The following is a 15,547-nucleotide window of genomic DNA, read 5'->3' as shown; positions in this document are numbered from 1 at the left end:
CTCATCCGTTTGGATGTCAGTTATGGTACTTGGGTTATTTTTATACATGAACATGTATGATGACAATTTACCATAGGAATACTCCACAATTCCTCGCACCGCCATTAAAGCCTTTTCCATGTACCTTCAAGCCTTACTATATGTCAGATTTAACCCATAGCTTGTCTGCATGTCTTTCATTATTTTCTTATGAATGTGGTCATGATGATGGTCCATGTACTTACGTTTAATGCACTCCCCAATTACCCATGATGGTTCTTGCCTCATATCCTATTGACTCGTTAAAATTGAGCATGTGTGTTCTTTTATAAATTTTCGAATCTCAAACATCTGCGAGAATATTCCTTTCGTAGAACGCAATCTCCATTTGCAGTTCTCAATCATACATTTCACAAACCAAAGATCTTTTTGTTGACTTCTCCACTTTTAGTACAAAATGATTAGCCATCTCATGTCTATGCAACCTCAATTGAATTTCTTTTTTGTTATAAAAAAACATACCCACTTCCAATCCGCTTTTAATGGTTAATTGAGAAGGTGTTTCAACCTCGAGTGGTTCATATGAACCAAGCCACTCAATATGGCTAATGTTTTTATGGTATGGGAAGTGCTTGGTTCCCAGGGTGAATGTTTTCCTAGTATTGTACTAGCCCTTAACTCGTACGCAAACATGGACCTTGTTCTCCTTCTTCTGCATGGTTTAACACATGTCATTTTGACTTGGGAAGACATTTTCCTACTCACATATGTCATTTTAGAAGCCATCTTGCTGCTCACATATGTCATTTTGACTTAGGAAGACATTTTGCTGCTCAAATATGTCATTTTTATGGTCAAATATTGGGAATACGTCACGATTATATTTTGGAACCACATTTCCTGGTATTTTGCTTTTTGAGTTAAAGGTAGTGACTTCTCTACTAAAGAGACACACAGTGGAGTGCAATGATGGGGGAGTGAAGTCGATATTTCTTTTTAATAGAACGCCACATCCCTATCTCGCTTGATAATAGCAGTAGGAACATTCATTATAACCATATTATACTTCACTTTGATCACTAAATCATATCTTAATTTGTCCACATCAATAACATCATAGATGATGTCAGCTAATTTGACATATGTAACATTTCGGGGTAGATTCACACTTTGACATGAACTTGAGACAAAAGAACTAACACCACCATCATCAATTTTCCACTCTCCATCACAGAGGACAAAAACACCCACAAATATATTGTCATCTACAATTGATAAAAAATCACAGAAGTGAGTGGAAGTTGCAGTTTGACTTTGCTGCCCAAAATGCATTTTGCGCTAGCGCAAGATGCAATTTGCGCAAGCGCAAGGTGCACTATGCGATCCCAATTGATTAATAACAACTGTTTTCAGCTATAACAATCAATATCAAATTTACCCATCGGCGTTTGTTGAAGATCTAGCTTTTTGGAGTCGGGGTCTATAGTTCAACGTAATGCTACAGTTTAGGGGATAGCAGAAAGGGAAGCAGAAGCAGACGTCCGACAATAGCAGAGACATGTGGACGGGAAACAGAAGCAGACTCGTTGCCGGGATTCCCAACGCTCGTTTCCTCGTTGCCTTGAGTGAGAAGAAGAGAGCAGAAGAGAAAGAAGAGAAAAGTTAATGAGGAGTCAATTTTATAAAAAATTAATTCCCCTGTTATTTCATCAAATTTCCCCTTTACTTGCTCTCTCATTTCTGTTTTTGCTTCAGGAATTTAAGTTTAAAGAGTTAAATGAAGTTGTTGACTATTACTCCCAAGGTAACCATGCATGGTATAGATAAAGATCCAATAAACTTAACTAGGAAATATTGATCCAGTAAACTTATGCAAATGGCAATCTTATACCGATATGTGAAGTACCATGCATGTTCAAGAGTTTGATAAAAGACTATTTGTATTGAGTTCCCAACATCATGTTCTTTGGCTAGCTGCAACAAGGCAATATATACCAGCATAACAATATTATTAGATGTGGAAATCCTAACTAGTATGCTCTATTCTCTTCATGTTTTTCACATGACCCTATCACAAAATGCGACGTTAATGTTTACTTTCCAGATGAAAGAAACATGACAAAACCTGTTAGAGAAGTTATCATGTAGTTGCAAAATATTCTCAATGATAACTATCCATGCATATTTTAACAATTCCATTCCTTCATAGTATTATTTTGATTTTTTTTTTCTAGTTATATTTTAATATGCAATTCCATTTCTTAATGTTCTGCAGACACTTTTAAGGGTTGTATATTGTAAATACTGGTCCTGAGTTTAAGTTGCTATGTATGAGTAGAGTGAAAGACATTTCTAGATCCTAAAACAGTTTCAAAGATTCATGTATATATCTATGATCAATAGATTTCAGTAATCATTCAATCAAATAAATGATTCATATTCTAAACAAGGCTGTACAATAAAAACAAAAATGCAATAGAACACAAATGTAAAATATGACCTTTATAATTGTCCAAAGGCAAAGTGGCACACCAGAGTTAAAAAAAAGTTTATAACTTGTTGTAAATCAGAATACATGGTCACTATTAATCTTCTAGCTAGCTACATACATAATTAAGAAGAAGTTAACATATTCACTACAAATCTACTATATATAATTAAGCATTGTGTGTCGACTATACCAAACAAGAAGTTGTTGGTCCCGAACCCAAAGCATTAACACATGAATCTCCAGCTGGCTCATCATCGTAGGTAAGATTTACATTTTCTGTCTTCAGCTTACTACAAGGCTCACTTTTGCTACATTCGAACCTCACTCCAACCTTGGTAGCCGAAGATCCATATATATTCTTATACAACACGTTGTTGATCTTTATCCCCGAGTTCTATTGTTACATAATTAATATTAATGTGACAAAACAAAAAACAAAAAATCAAAATAATGTTTTCAGAAAATGTGTAAATTAAATATATAATACCTGGCCAGGACAATTTATATTGTGGGGGCAGTAATTCTGGTTAATGATGATGGGATTTTGGACATTAGACATGAAGACATCTTGAAAAATGACATTTTTAACAAAACCATTGCTAGGTCTTCCCCATGTCTTTATTCTTAAACCATTTTGTGTTCCTGATAATATAACTGTCTTAACTGTCACATTCTCTACCCCTGGCTCTTTCACTTCCCATCCTAGACTTCCAATGCTACATCCAACAAAAAATGATCAATTATGATAAAATGTTGTACATTTTCCAAAATACTAAATAATAAACATACCTTATGCCATGGCCCGGGCCACAAACAATATTGTGTATCAAGATATCGGAGCTGCCTGGACCGATCGAGATACAATCATCTCCGGTCGCAATCTTCGTATGGAGTATACTTACTTTAGACGAAAGCTGGACATGAATACCGTCGGTATTAGGGCTGTTAGCAGGAGCTATGATCTTTAATCCTTTCATCTTCACATTATGGCACTTATTTAATACAATATGAAAAAATTGACTATTTATTGATGTTAATCCGTTTATTGTTATATCCTTGCATTCTTGAAAACCCATTGTCTGCAAAAAGACAATCAAAAGTTTCCTTAAATAAAGGGTTTCCTTAAAAAAAACAAAAAAACAAGTTTGATTTTTTTTTTTGTTGCATACCGTAAGTCCGACGGGGCAACTTATGGGTGAGTTGTGGGCGGCCTTACAATCCCATAAAGCAGAGCCTTTTCCGTCAAGAGTTCCTGATCCGACGATAGAAAGACGATGAACCCTTTGAAATTGAAGCCAATTTGAAGTAGTCACATTATTATTATTATAATCTGTGGGAGCTAAGAGCACACCATCTATCCGAATGACAATTCCGACGTACTGATCATTATTATTGGTATGGTTAAATCTCTTACGACATTTCTGGCCATAAAACTGAACCCTTTGAATAAAATACAGGCCGGGAGGAATATAAATAGTGGCCTTTTTTATTGAGGCGCATGCAGAGTCCCATGCGGCGAGGAAGGCTTTGGTGGAGTCGGTTTTGCCGTCGGGTTTTGCACCAAAATGCTTGACGATGTTAAGGTTGCTGGCTTTTGCGATTTGTTGATATTTTATGGAAAAGGTGAGTAGAAAGAGTAGTGAGTAAACTGAATGGTTCATTTTAAGGTGAGATGAAAGAGATTGAAAATAGGGTGGGAGAGAATGTGTTGTATGTGCGTGTGAAGGAGTGGGTTTGTGTGTGTGTGTGTGTGAGAGAGTGGGGTGATGCGTGTGAGAGAGAGTTTGTTTTATTGATTATGTAAATATATTTACTTTCGCTTAAATAATAAATTGAGGCTTTTTATTAAGAATTAATTATAATTTGGGATTTTTTCTTTTGAATTTTATAATTTGAGGTTTTTTATTAGAGGTCAATTGTAATTTGAAATCTTTTTTTTGAACCTCACAATTTAGGGCTCCTTATTGGGGTCAATTATAATTTGGGACCTCTTATTTCGAGCTGAGGCTCCGCATTGTTAGGTTTATATAAAATGGGGTTTCCTTAAAGGACATGAATTTTCGTCAAAAAAATATTATATGACCACGCTAGTATTATTGTTAATTTTTTAATTATAAAAGCCACGTAATACATTTTACGGATATTCATGTCCGTTAGGGCAAAACCCCATTTTGTACAAACTTGACAATGTGAAGCTCTATTTTGTGAGGTTCAAAAGAAGATGTCCCAAATTGCAATTGGTCTTAATAAGGAGCCCCAAATTGTGAAATTCGAAAGAGAAGTTCCAAATTACAATTGACTCCAATAATGAACCCCAAATTGTGAAGTTCAAAAAAAAAAAAAATTCCAAATTGCAATTATCCCCCAATAAGAAGTCCTAATTGGTTATTTCGGCCATTTACTTTTTACACTGCAAGTTTAATTATACTTTCATGTAATATAGCAAAACATTTTTTTGTTTAAGATAGTTTTATAATATTATAGTGTATAAAAATTGGTAAATTTTTAAGTTAAGATCATCTTTCTAAATTTCCTTGAGATTCTAATAATTTAGAGAGGCCAATTGTAATTTGGGACCTCTTTTTTTTGAACTTCATAATTTGGGGCTCATTATTAGAGTTAATTGTAATTTGGGACCTCTTCTTTCAAACCTTACAATTTGAGGCTCCTTATTAAGACAAATTGCAATTTGTAACATTTTCTTTCGAACCTCATAATTTAGGGCTCCTTATTGGGACCAATTACAATTTGGGACTTCTTATTTCGAGCCGAGGCTTCACATTGTTAGGTTTATACAAAATGGAGTTTCCTTAAAGGACATGGACTTTCGTCAAAAAAATATTACGTGGCCACGCTAGTATTATTGTTAATTTTTAATTATAAAAGCCACGTAATACAATTTTTTTTACGGATATTCATGTTCGTTAGGGCAAAACTCCATTTTGTACAAACTTAACAATATGGAGTCCTAATTTGTGAGGTTCGAAAGAAGATATCCCAAATTGCAATTGGTTTTAATAAGGAGCCCCAAATTGTGAAATTCGAAAGAAAAGTCTTAAATTACAATTGACTCCAATAATGAGCCCCAAATTGTGAAGTTCAAAAGAAGAGATTCCAAATTGCAATTATCCTCCAATAAGAAGTCCTAATTAGTTATTTCGGCCATTTACTTTTTATACTGCAAATTTAATTATACTTTCATATAATACAACAAAACATTTTCCGTTTAAGATAGTTTTATAATATTATAGTGTATAAAATGCATGTTATATTAAATGGTAAAATTTTAAGTTAAGACCATCTTTCTAAATTGTCTTGATATTCTAATAATTAAGAGAGGAAAAAAAATAATAAATTAGGGCTTTTTATTGGGGCCAATTATAATTTGGGTCCTCTTTTTTTGAACTTCATAATTTGGGGCTCATTATTAGAGTTAATTGTAATTTGGGACCTCTTCTTTCGAACCTAACAATTTGGAGCTCCTTATCGAGACAAATTGCAATTTGGAATATTTTCTTTCGAACCTCACAATTTAAGGCTCACATTGTAAGGTTTGTACAAAATGAGGGTTTGTCCTAAAAAATGTATTATGTAGCTTTTATAATTAAAAAATTAACATTGACATTTAATTCTAAATAATACTAACGTGGCAACCATTTTTTTACGAAAGTTCATGTTCTTTAGAGCAAAACCTCATTTTGTATAAATCTGACAATGCAGAGCCTTAAATTGTGAAGCTCAAAATAAGAAGTCCCAAATTATAATTGGCTCGGAGCCCTAAATTGAGAAGTTAAAAAAAAAGTTCCCAAATTACCATTAACATCCAATAAAAGTCTCAAATTGTAAGATTAAAAAAAAAATTCTCAACTTACAATTAACAATTAATAAAAAAAACGCAATTTATTATTTCAGCCATTTATTTACTATCGTGAAAGGAATTAAATAGGTAATATAAAATCAATGGTTGAAAAAACAACTTAATTAAAAGTTATATAAAGTGGGTGTGAGAGAGAGGGTTTGTACGTGTGAGAGGGTGGGATATGAAAGTGGGGCATTCATAATTAAAATGTAATACATACTGAAATAATAGAGCTTTAGGGTTAATTATAATTTGGGATGTCTTCTTTTAAACTTCATAATTTGAGACTTTTTATTAGGAGTCAATCTGAGACTTCTTCTTTTGAACCTCATACTTTAGAGCTCCTTATTGAAATTAATTATAATTTAAGACCTCTTATTTCGAGTTTCACAATTTGAGACTCCACATTATGAGGTTAATACAAAATGGGGTTTTGCCCTAAATGACATGGACTTTCGTCAAAAAAAAGATAACATGGTCACGTTAGTATTATTTAAAATAAAATGTTATTGTTAGTTTTTTAATTATAAAATCACGTAATACATTTTTTTACGGACATGAATGTCCGTTAGGGCAAAACCCCATTTTGTACAAATTTAACAATGTGGAGCCCTAAATTATGAATTTCGAATGAAAAGGTCCCAAATTGCAATTGGTCTCAATAAGAAGTCCTAAATTGTGGGGTTCAAAATAAGAGGTCCCAAATTACAATTGATTCCAATAATAAGCCCCAAATTGTGATGTTAAAAAAAAAAAGTCTCAAATTGCAATTGTCCCAATAAGGAGCCCTAATTTATCATTTCGGACTAAATATATAAGAACAACATTTAAAATATAAATTATAGTTTCATATAAATTTTCTTTCATAGATTTATTTTTAATTTTTTTTCCTCTCTAATCTCATCTAAATTTATTTATCATTTTTATTTAATTTTTTTATTTAATTTTATCTCTTATTATATAAAAATATATATTATCTCATAAATATATTTTATATTTATATATAATTTTTTTTTCTTCTAAATATAAAAATTTATATTATCTCTAAATCATTTTTATATTTATATGCATAATTTTATATATTTATTTAGTTTATTTTATTTATATATATATATATATATATATAATATATATATATATATATAATAATAACATTTAAAACATAATCACTTATTATTTTTTTAAATTATTTTTTAATTATTATTTTTTTTTTCATTTTTTCTCTTATCACATATAAATTTATTTATTTATTTTAATTAATTAATTTTTTACTTTATCTCTCGTTTTATATATATATATATATATATATATATATATATATATATATATATATATATATATATATATATATATATATATATATATATATATATATATATATATATATATATATATATATATATATATATATATATATATATATATATATATATATATATATATATATATATATATATATTATATTTTATTTCATCATAATTTATATAAATATATTTTTTTCTCATTAATAATATAAAAATATATATTATCTCATAAATATATTTTATATATATATATATATATATATATATATTTAAATAGTCATATAAAATATATTGTCTCATAAATAATTTTTATATTTATATACATAATGTTATATATATATATATATATATATATATATATATATATATATATATATATATATATATGTTAGGATCGGGATCGCCGAAGAAGACCGGGGGTCTGACTAAAGGCAAACGCTTACACAACACGCCGGTTAATATTAACTCGGTTAGAAGTTAATATCGATCTCTATACTACGCAAGTTGTCACAAACTCTTGAACCGAGTTCAAGTGCGAAATAGTTCGTTTCAACTTGAAGCAACACACTCACACGGATTGGACAACAACAAGGAAGTATGAGATAGAGAGGAAAAATAACACGAGATTTATGAATGTTTAGAGATAAAACTTCTACGTCACCTCTTCTTCTCGACCTCGAGAAGGATATTCACTAAGAATATTCAACACCCTTTACAACACGTCAAATAACCGAGACTTATTTAATGCTCGTTATTGACTTACAACTTTCACTTTTTACAGAATGAATAGAATACACTTTAGACATAATGTAAACAAGAACAATTTGAAGCTTTTCGGTTCTATAACTTGATATGCTACTTCTTGTGTTCGTTGTTCGCATTGTGTCTCTTGTCTCTTGTATTATGTGTATATCTTATATGTATTGCTGATCTTCTTCCTTCTCTTAAGTAGTGAGAATATGACAACGGTCATATTTCTCATACAATGGATATCAGCATGGTAATCCTTGATTCTGATTGGTCGGTCAATAAAGGACTGCATGACATTAAATGCGATTGACATTTGACACTTCCCAAGGAACAATACAACCAACCAGTTTTGTCTTCTCTTGACTTTTATCATTTGAGCGGTTTGTTAAGTACCTGCTCCTTGGGGACTGCTGTTGGACTTATACCAAAATAGGTACCTGATCACTTTTGACAGTCTTCTGCTTCCCAAAGTATATCATCAGACTTGTATCAAAAATGAAATATCACAGTCTGCATATTTGAAGGCTCCCTTCTGCCTATTCTCAAAGTGATTTGATTGCACCAGAATGGAAACTTCCAGCTGTTTCATATCTTTGATTTGATCCGTTAACTTTCTGCCCGTTATTTTTGTACGGATTGCTTCAAGATTGCACTTAGTATTGCGCCGACCGGATATCCTACCGGTTTGTAGTTTTAATATCGGTTGAACGATCTTTGAAGAATAAGTTTACCGATCCTTTAGCTGAGCGGTAAGTTCATTCGAACCGATATTCTACTTGATTCTATTGTAGATATAGTCGAAAAGATATAACTTAGAGTTCTAGTTTGTGCCGCCTCTGCAATATCGGTCGACCGATTAAGGTTGATTTAAGAATTCGACCGATCCCAGTATTTCCTGCACAAATAATGAATTTAGTTAAGTTCTTTGGATAGTTAATTACTCTAATTTATCTAACAATATATATATAAATAAAATAACGCTGAAAACATAATCACTTTATTTTTTTCATAAATTATTTTTAATTATTTTTTTAATTTTCTTTCTGATTACATATAAATTTATTTATTGTTTTTAATTAATTAATTTTTATTTTATTTTATAAATATATATATTTATATATATACTTTATTCTCTTTCATCAATAATTTATATAAATATTTTATTTTTTCATTAATTATATAAAAATATATATTATTTCATAAATATTATATATATATATTATATATATATATATATATATATATATTATATATATATATATATATATATATTATATATATATATATATATATTATATTCTCTTTCATCAATAATTTATATAAATATTTTATTTTTTCATTAATTATATAAAATATATATTATCTCATAAATATATTTTATATTTATATATATAAATATAAATATTTTTTCTAAATAATCATATAAAATATATATTGTCTCATAAATACATTTTAAATTTATATACATAATATTGTTTAAAACAAAATCACATTGATTTCTCATAAATCTATTCATACACTTTAATGTTACATATTTTATTTAATTTAATATATAAATAATATATATTTTAATGTTACATATTTTATTTAATTTAATATATAAATAATATATATATATATATATATATATATATATATATATATATTAAAACTTAATGATGCATAAATAATTATTAAACTTAAAGGATAGTATATGAAAAGTCATTTATATTTTTAGCTCAGTTTATTTTATAATAAATATAACAACATATTTAAATAATTTTTTTTATTATTTGTCACATATATATATAACTTTATATGTATTAATTATTTTATAATATATATAATTATATATTATATATATATATAACAACCTATTTAAATAAACAAAATTATTATTTGTCACATTTTTATATTAATACTTTTAATTCTCTTCATATTTATTAGATACATTATTATTTTAACTCTTTTTATTTTTCATTTAATTTATTTTTAATTTTTATAATTTTCTACAAAATAATTTTTTTTAATAAATATATATCAATAATTTATTTGAATTAGTTATATATATAATGTAATTTATATATATATATATATTAAAAATTAATGAATTCATAATTAATTATTAAACTTATAAAATAGTATATATGAAAAGTCATTTATCTTTTACTTCTCTATAAAATTTTATTTGTATTAATTATTTTTTAATATATATAGTTATATATTAAATATATAACAACATATTTAAATAAATAAAATTTATTATTTATCACTTTTATATATAGAGAAATTTGATGAAATGAATCTCAAAATAGGGAAAATTCCAAAAATAACCTAGCTCCAAAATATTTTGCAAAATTAATATTTTTTCTAATAAAAGACCAAATCGCCCTTAATATATTTTTCTTCTTCCCTTTTCTTCTTCGTTTCTTCTTTTCTTCTTCTCTTCTCTTATTTCTCCCTTCTTCTCCCCTAGTAACGACGTTATCCCCGACTCCTAAAGAAAAGCAACATCGGACAGACATTTCCCCTCCCGACGACGTCTTTAGTGCCGACGTCTACATCCTACACAGAACTGTAGCAAGGCTCTCCTTGACGACTCAATCAAGTTAGATCTCCAACAAACACCGAATCAATCAATGGGTATGTTATGATATTGATTTGTTTTATTTGGTATAGCTGAAAACACTTGTTATTAATCAATTGAGATCGCAAAGTGCAATTTGTGCCGACACAAAGTGCACTTTGCATCGGTGCAAGCTGCAGTTTACGCACTTTGCATCGGCACAAGCTGCACTTTACGCACTTTGCATAGGTGAAAACTTAACTTTTCCCATTTTGCATCGGTGCAAACTATACTTTGCGTTGGCGCAAAATGCACTTTGCGTCGGCGCAAACTTCAACACAATATACAGTTTGCAAACTGTTAGTATACTTTCCACTCACTTATGTAAATTTTTATCAATTGCAGATCATAATGTATTTGTTAGTACTTTTGTCCTCTATGATGGAGAGTGGAAAATTGATGATGTTGTTAGTTCTTTTGTCTCAAATTCTTGCGACTCTACCCCAAAATACTACATATGCCGAATTAGTTGACGTCGTCTATGATGCTATTGGTGTGGACAAATTGAGATATACTTTAGTGGTCAAAGTAAAGTATAATATGAGTATGCTAAATGCTCCTCCAGTTGTTATCAAGCGAGATAGTGATGTGATGTTCTATTTAAAAGAAATTTTGACTTCACTCCCCCAGTATCGCAGTCCACTGTGTGTCTCTTTAGTAGAGAAATCACTACCTAAAAACCCAACTGAAGAAAGCAAAATACTATGAGAGGTGGTTCTTGCTCGTGACGTATTCCCGATATTTGACTAGGATGTCTTCCAAAGTCAAAATGACATATTTGAGCAAGATGTCTTCTAAAGTCAAAATGACATATTATTAAACCACGTAGAAGAAGGAGAACAAGGCCCATGTTTGCGTCCAAGTCAGGGTGCTAGTGAATTGGTTTCTAGTACCAGAGTAGGTCATTCTCTCGCACCCCAGGAACCAATCACTTTCCATACTAGGAAAACATCCAGCCATACTGAGTGTCTTGGTTCATATGAACCAATTGAGGTTGAAACACCTTCTGAATTAACTATTGAAAGAGGATTGGAACTGGGTACGTTTTTTGAGAACAAAAAGAACTTCAATTGAGGTTGCATAGAAATGTGATGTCTAATTATTTTGAATTCAAAATGGATAAGTCAACAAAAGATCTTTTGTTTGTGAAATGTCTAGATGAGAACTGCAAGTGGAGATTGCGTGCTGCAAAAGGAAATTCTCTAATATATTTGAGATTCGGAAATTAGTAAAGGAACACACATGCTCAATTTTGACGATGCAAGAGAATGTGAGGCAAATACCATCATGGGTAATTGGGGAGTGCATTAAACGTAAGTACATGCACCATCACCACGACCACATGCCTAAGAAAATAATGGAAGAAAATAATGGAAGACAAGTTATGAGTTAAAACTGACATATAATAAGGCTTGTAAAGCGCCATCATACCTGTTTATGTTACAAAAGAATAACTCAAGTACCATAACTGACATCCAGGCGTATGTAAGTCAACTTCAGATATATGTTCATGTCCTTAGGCGTTTCAATTAGGGGTTTTAGAAGCTGTTGTCGTTCTGTATTGTTCGTCGATGTAAGTTTTCTTAAACACAAGTAGGAGGTCATCTATTAGTTGCAATAGCATTGAATGCGAATGAAAAACTATATCTCGTTGCTTTTGGCATCGTTGATTCGTAAAATAATAACTCCTGAACATATTTCATGCAACAACTAAGAGTGGCAATTGGATCAGTCCCGGTCTCGTCTTCATATCTGATAGACACCCAAGTATTGTTAATGCCTTGTCCACGGTTTTTCAGAAGCACATCACGGTGCATGCACATACCATATCAAAATAAATATTATGGCCAAATTTAAAACTGATAACTGCCACGTTGAGTTTGATTTGGCTTCTCGCACATACACCGTCACAAAGTTTCATCAGCATTTTGACAAGATCATGACTAAAGACCCTCGGATTTCTGACTATTTAGAACAAATTGGAATGGAGTGATGGAGTCGTGTCTTTTTCTCCGGTTCACGATACAATCAAATGACAAACAATTACGCCGAGAGCTTTAATAGTCAGAGCAGGAATGCTAGGAAATATCCCATAACAACATTAGCTGAGTAGTTAAGATTCACAATACAAGTATGGCTTCATCAAAGAAGAGAAAAAGCTTCCAACCACATAGAATGTTTATCTCCATATTATGAAAAGTTCTTACGTGAGCAAGCTGAGAAGGCTAGATTGTACAACATTAATTTGATTAACCGATTCTAGTTCCATGTGCATGACGGTGAATTTAATTTTCAAGTTGACTTTTAAGCTCGAACTTGCACTTGTAGGATATTTGATGTATCTTGTCTTCCTTGTACGCATGCTCTAGCTGCTGCCCGTTCTTAGAAATCGGTTCCATATGAGTGTTGTGCAAGGTTAGAGAATATAGCCAATTGATTGCATGTTAAATTTATCTTTAATTTATATGACTTTGTTAGGATCGGGGACGCCCTTGGAGGACCGGGGTGTTTTTCCGGTTTCGGGTAAGGGTGGCCGCTTACAACACACACACTTTTTGGTGATAGTCCGGTTAGAGACTAAAACCGCTCTTAACACTACACAGATTGTCACAGACTCTTGAATCGAGTTCAAGTGCGGAAATGTCCGTTTCAATCTGAAGCAACGAATACGATTCAGATGAAGTTTATGAGGAGTCGGTTTAAGGATATGAGTGACCGGTTTAAGGCGTATGATTAGTTTGAGGTTAGGTAAAGTAAATAAAAGCAAAGGAAAGAACACGAGACAAGGATTTGTTTATGGATGTTCGGAGCAAACCCTCCTACGTCACCCCTTCTTCTCAGATTTTGAGAAGGATCTCCACTAACTTTTATAGTTAGAACAATACCTCCGGTCGAGCCCAACTTCGCTACTCGCCGGTTACACCAAACTCACTCTTTGATGTAATACAACAACTCAACACAACAACACAAAAAAAAGCTTCCGGTTTTAGGCAAACCGGTTTTTGGAATATATGACTTTATCTCTCTAACTTAATAAATTTCTTAAAAAGATGTGATTGATATTTTTCGCTTGATCACTGCGTTAAATGAAGACGTCTCGTCTTCCTTTTATAGCTGAGAGGACACAACGGTCATATTTTCTCTCTCATGGTAATGATCAAGAGGCTTGCACGCCTTCCCTCTTGGACAGATCACTTTGGACACATGACAGACATGCGCTTTAGCCGGTTTGCATGTTGGACACATGGCAGACATGCACTTAGCCGATTTGCATTTTGGACACATGGCAGCTCTTAGCCGGCCGCCTGACAGCTACCTGCTGCCTGGAGATTGCTTCTGGATTTGGACAAACATGCCTGACAGCTACCTGCTACCTGGAGATTGCTTTTGGATTTGGATTACTCATTTAATAACCGGAGCTTGACAACATTTAATCAACCGGAACATTTATGACTGAGCGGCTCATTCAATAACCGGAACATTTATTACCAGAGCGGCTGCATTTAATCAACCGGAGCATTTATGACTGAAGCGGATGCATTTGATCAACCGGAACCGGAACATTTATGACTGAGCGACTGCATTTAATCAACCGGAACCGGAACATTTATGACTGAGCGGCTGCATTTAATCAACCGGAACATTTATGACTGAAGCGGATGCATTTGATCAACCGGAACCGGAACATTTATGACTGAGCGACTGTATTTAATCAACCGGAACATACAACATTTAATCAACCGGAACCGGAACATTTATGACTGAGCGGCTGCATTTAATCAACCGGAACATTTATGACTGAAGCGGCTGCATTAAGTGGTGTCGGTTGACCGGAGCCTTCTTTCATTAAATGCCTGTTGACCGATCTCCTAACTGAACTCCAGTTGACCAACCGGTTAACTGAACTTCTTGGCCGAACCGGTTGCTTTTACCACAAACCGAAGTCAAACAATATATATATTTCCAACCGAATGGATTTTGCTCAATTTCCCTGAAATAGCAAAACTTTTAATGACAGGCAGAGGCGTTTACCACTACGCTACAACAGCTTCTTGTTATATTTAAACCAATTAATATACTTGATATGACTTAGCGGTTTAACATATTTATTTAAACTTAATTTATCTATTCATTAACCTTTCATAAGTTCTAACAATTATTTTCTAACAATTTCTCCCTTTTTGATTATTTAGAATAAATATTCAAAAATCGTAATGTGTGGCCGGTTTAAAATTAATCTACTTAATTTTTCTATCAATTTCTCCCTTTTTGATTATTTAGAATAAATATTCAAAACTTGTAATGTGTGGCCGGTTTTTGAAAAAGCTTATATTTGTTTGACCGGTTTTAAAGAGCTTACACTTGTTTGGCCGGTTTTAAAGAACTTACATTTGTTTGGCCGGTTTTAAAGAACTTACACTTGTTTGGCCGGTTTTAAAGAACTTACACTTGTTTGGCCGGTTTTAAAGAACTTACACTTGTTTGGCCGGTTTTAAAGAACTTACACTTGTTTGGCCGGTTTTAAAGAGCTTACACTTGTTTGGCCGGTTTTAAAGAAC

General features: G+C 31.7%; 1 protein-coding gene across 1 annotated transcript; it reads right to left on the bottom strand.

Moving 5' to 3' along the window:
• Positions 1 to 2,621: 2,621 nt before the first annotated feature.
• Positions 2,622 to 4,131, bottom strand: LOC124916784 (polygalacturonase-like). The gene is made up of 4 exons (XM_047457548.1): positions 3,640 to 4,131; positions 3,260 to 3,549; positions 2,958 to 3,186; positions 2,622 to 2,864 (listed from the first exon to the last, which is right to left on the bottom strand). The coding sequence occupies exons 1-4, from the start codon at positions 4,129 to 4,131 to the stop codon at positions 2,655 to 2,657; spliced, it is 1,221 nt and encodes a 406-aa protein (XP_047313504.1). The 3' UTR covers positions 2,622 to 2,654.
• Positions 4,132 to 15,547: the final 11,416 nt, after the last annotated feature.

This window comes from Impatiens glandulifera, chromosome 9, assembly GCF_907164915.1.
Source record: "Impatiens glandulifera chromosome 9, dImpGla2.1, whole genome shotgun sequence".
NCBI lineage: Eukaryota > Viridiplantae > Streptophyta > Magnoliopsida > Ericales > Balsaminaceae > Impatiens > Impatiens glandulifera.
The sequence above is the reverse complement of the archived record's forward strand: the minus strand, read 5'-3'. Positions and strand labels throughout refer to the sequence as shown.

Coding starts and splice junctions, on each gene's coding strand:
- LOC124916784 (XM_047457548.1), bottom strand. CDS start 4,131: ATGAACCATTCAGTTTACTCACTACTCTTTCTACTCACCTTTTCCATA. Junction 3,187..3,259: donor GGCCCGGGCCATGGCATAAG/GTATGTTTATTA, acceptor TGTTGGATGTAG/CATTGGAAGTCTAGGATGGG. Junction 2,865..2,957: donor ATATAAATTGTCCTGGCCAG/GTATTATATATT, acceptor ATGTAACAATAG/AACTCGGGGATAAAGATCAA.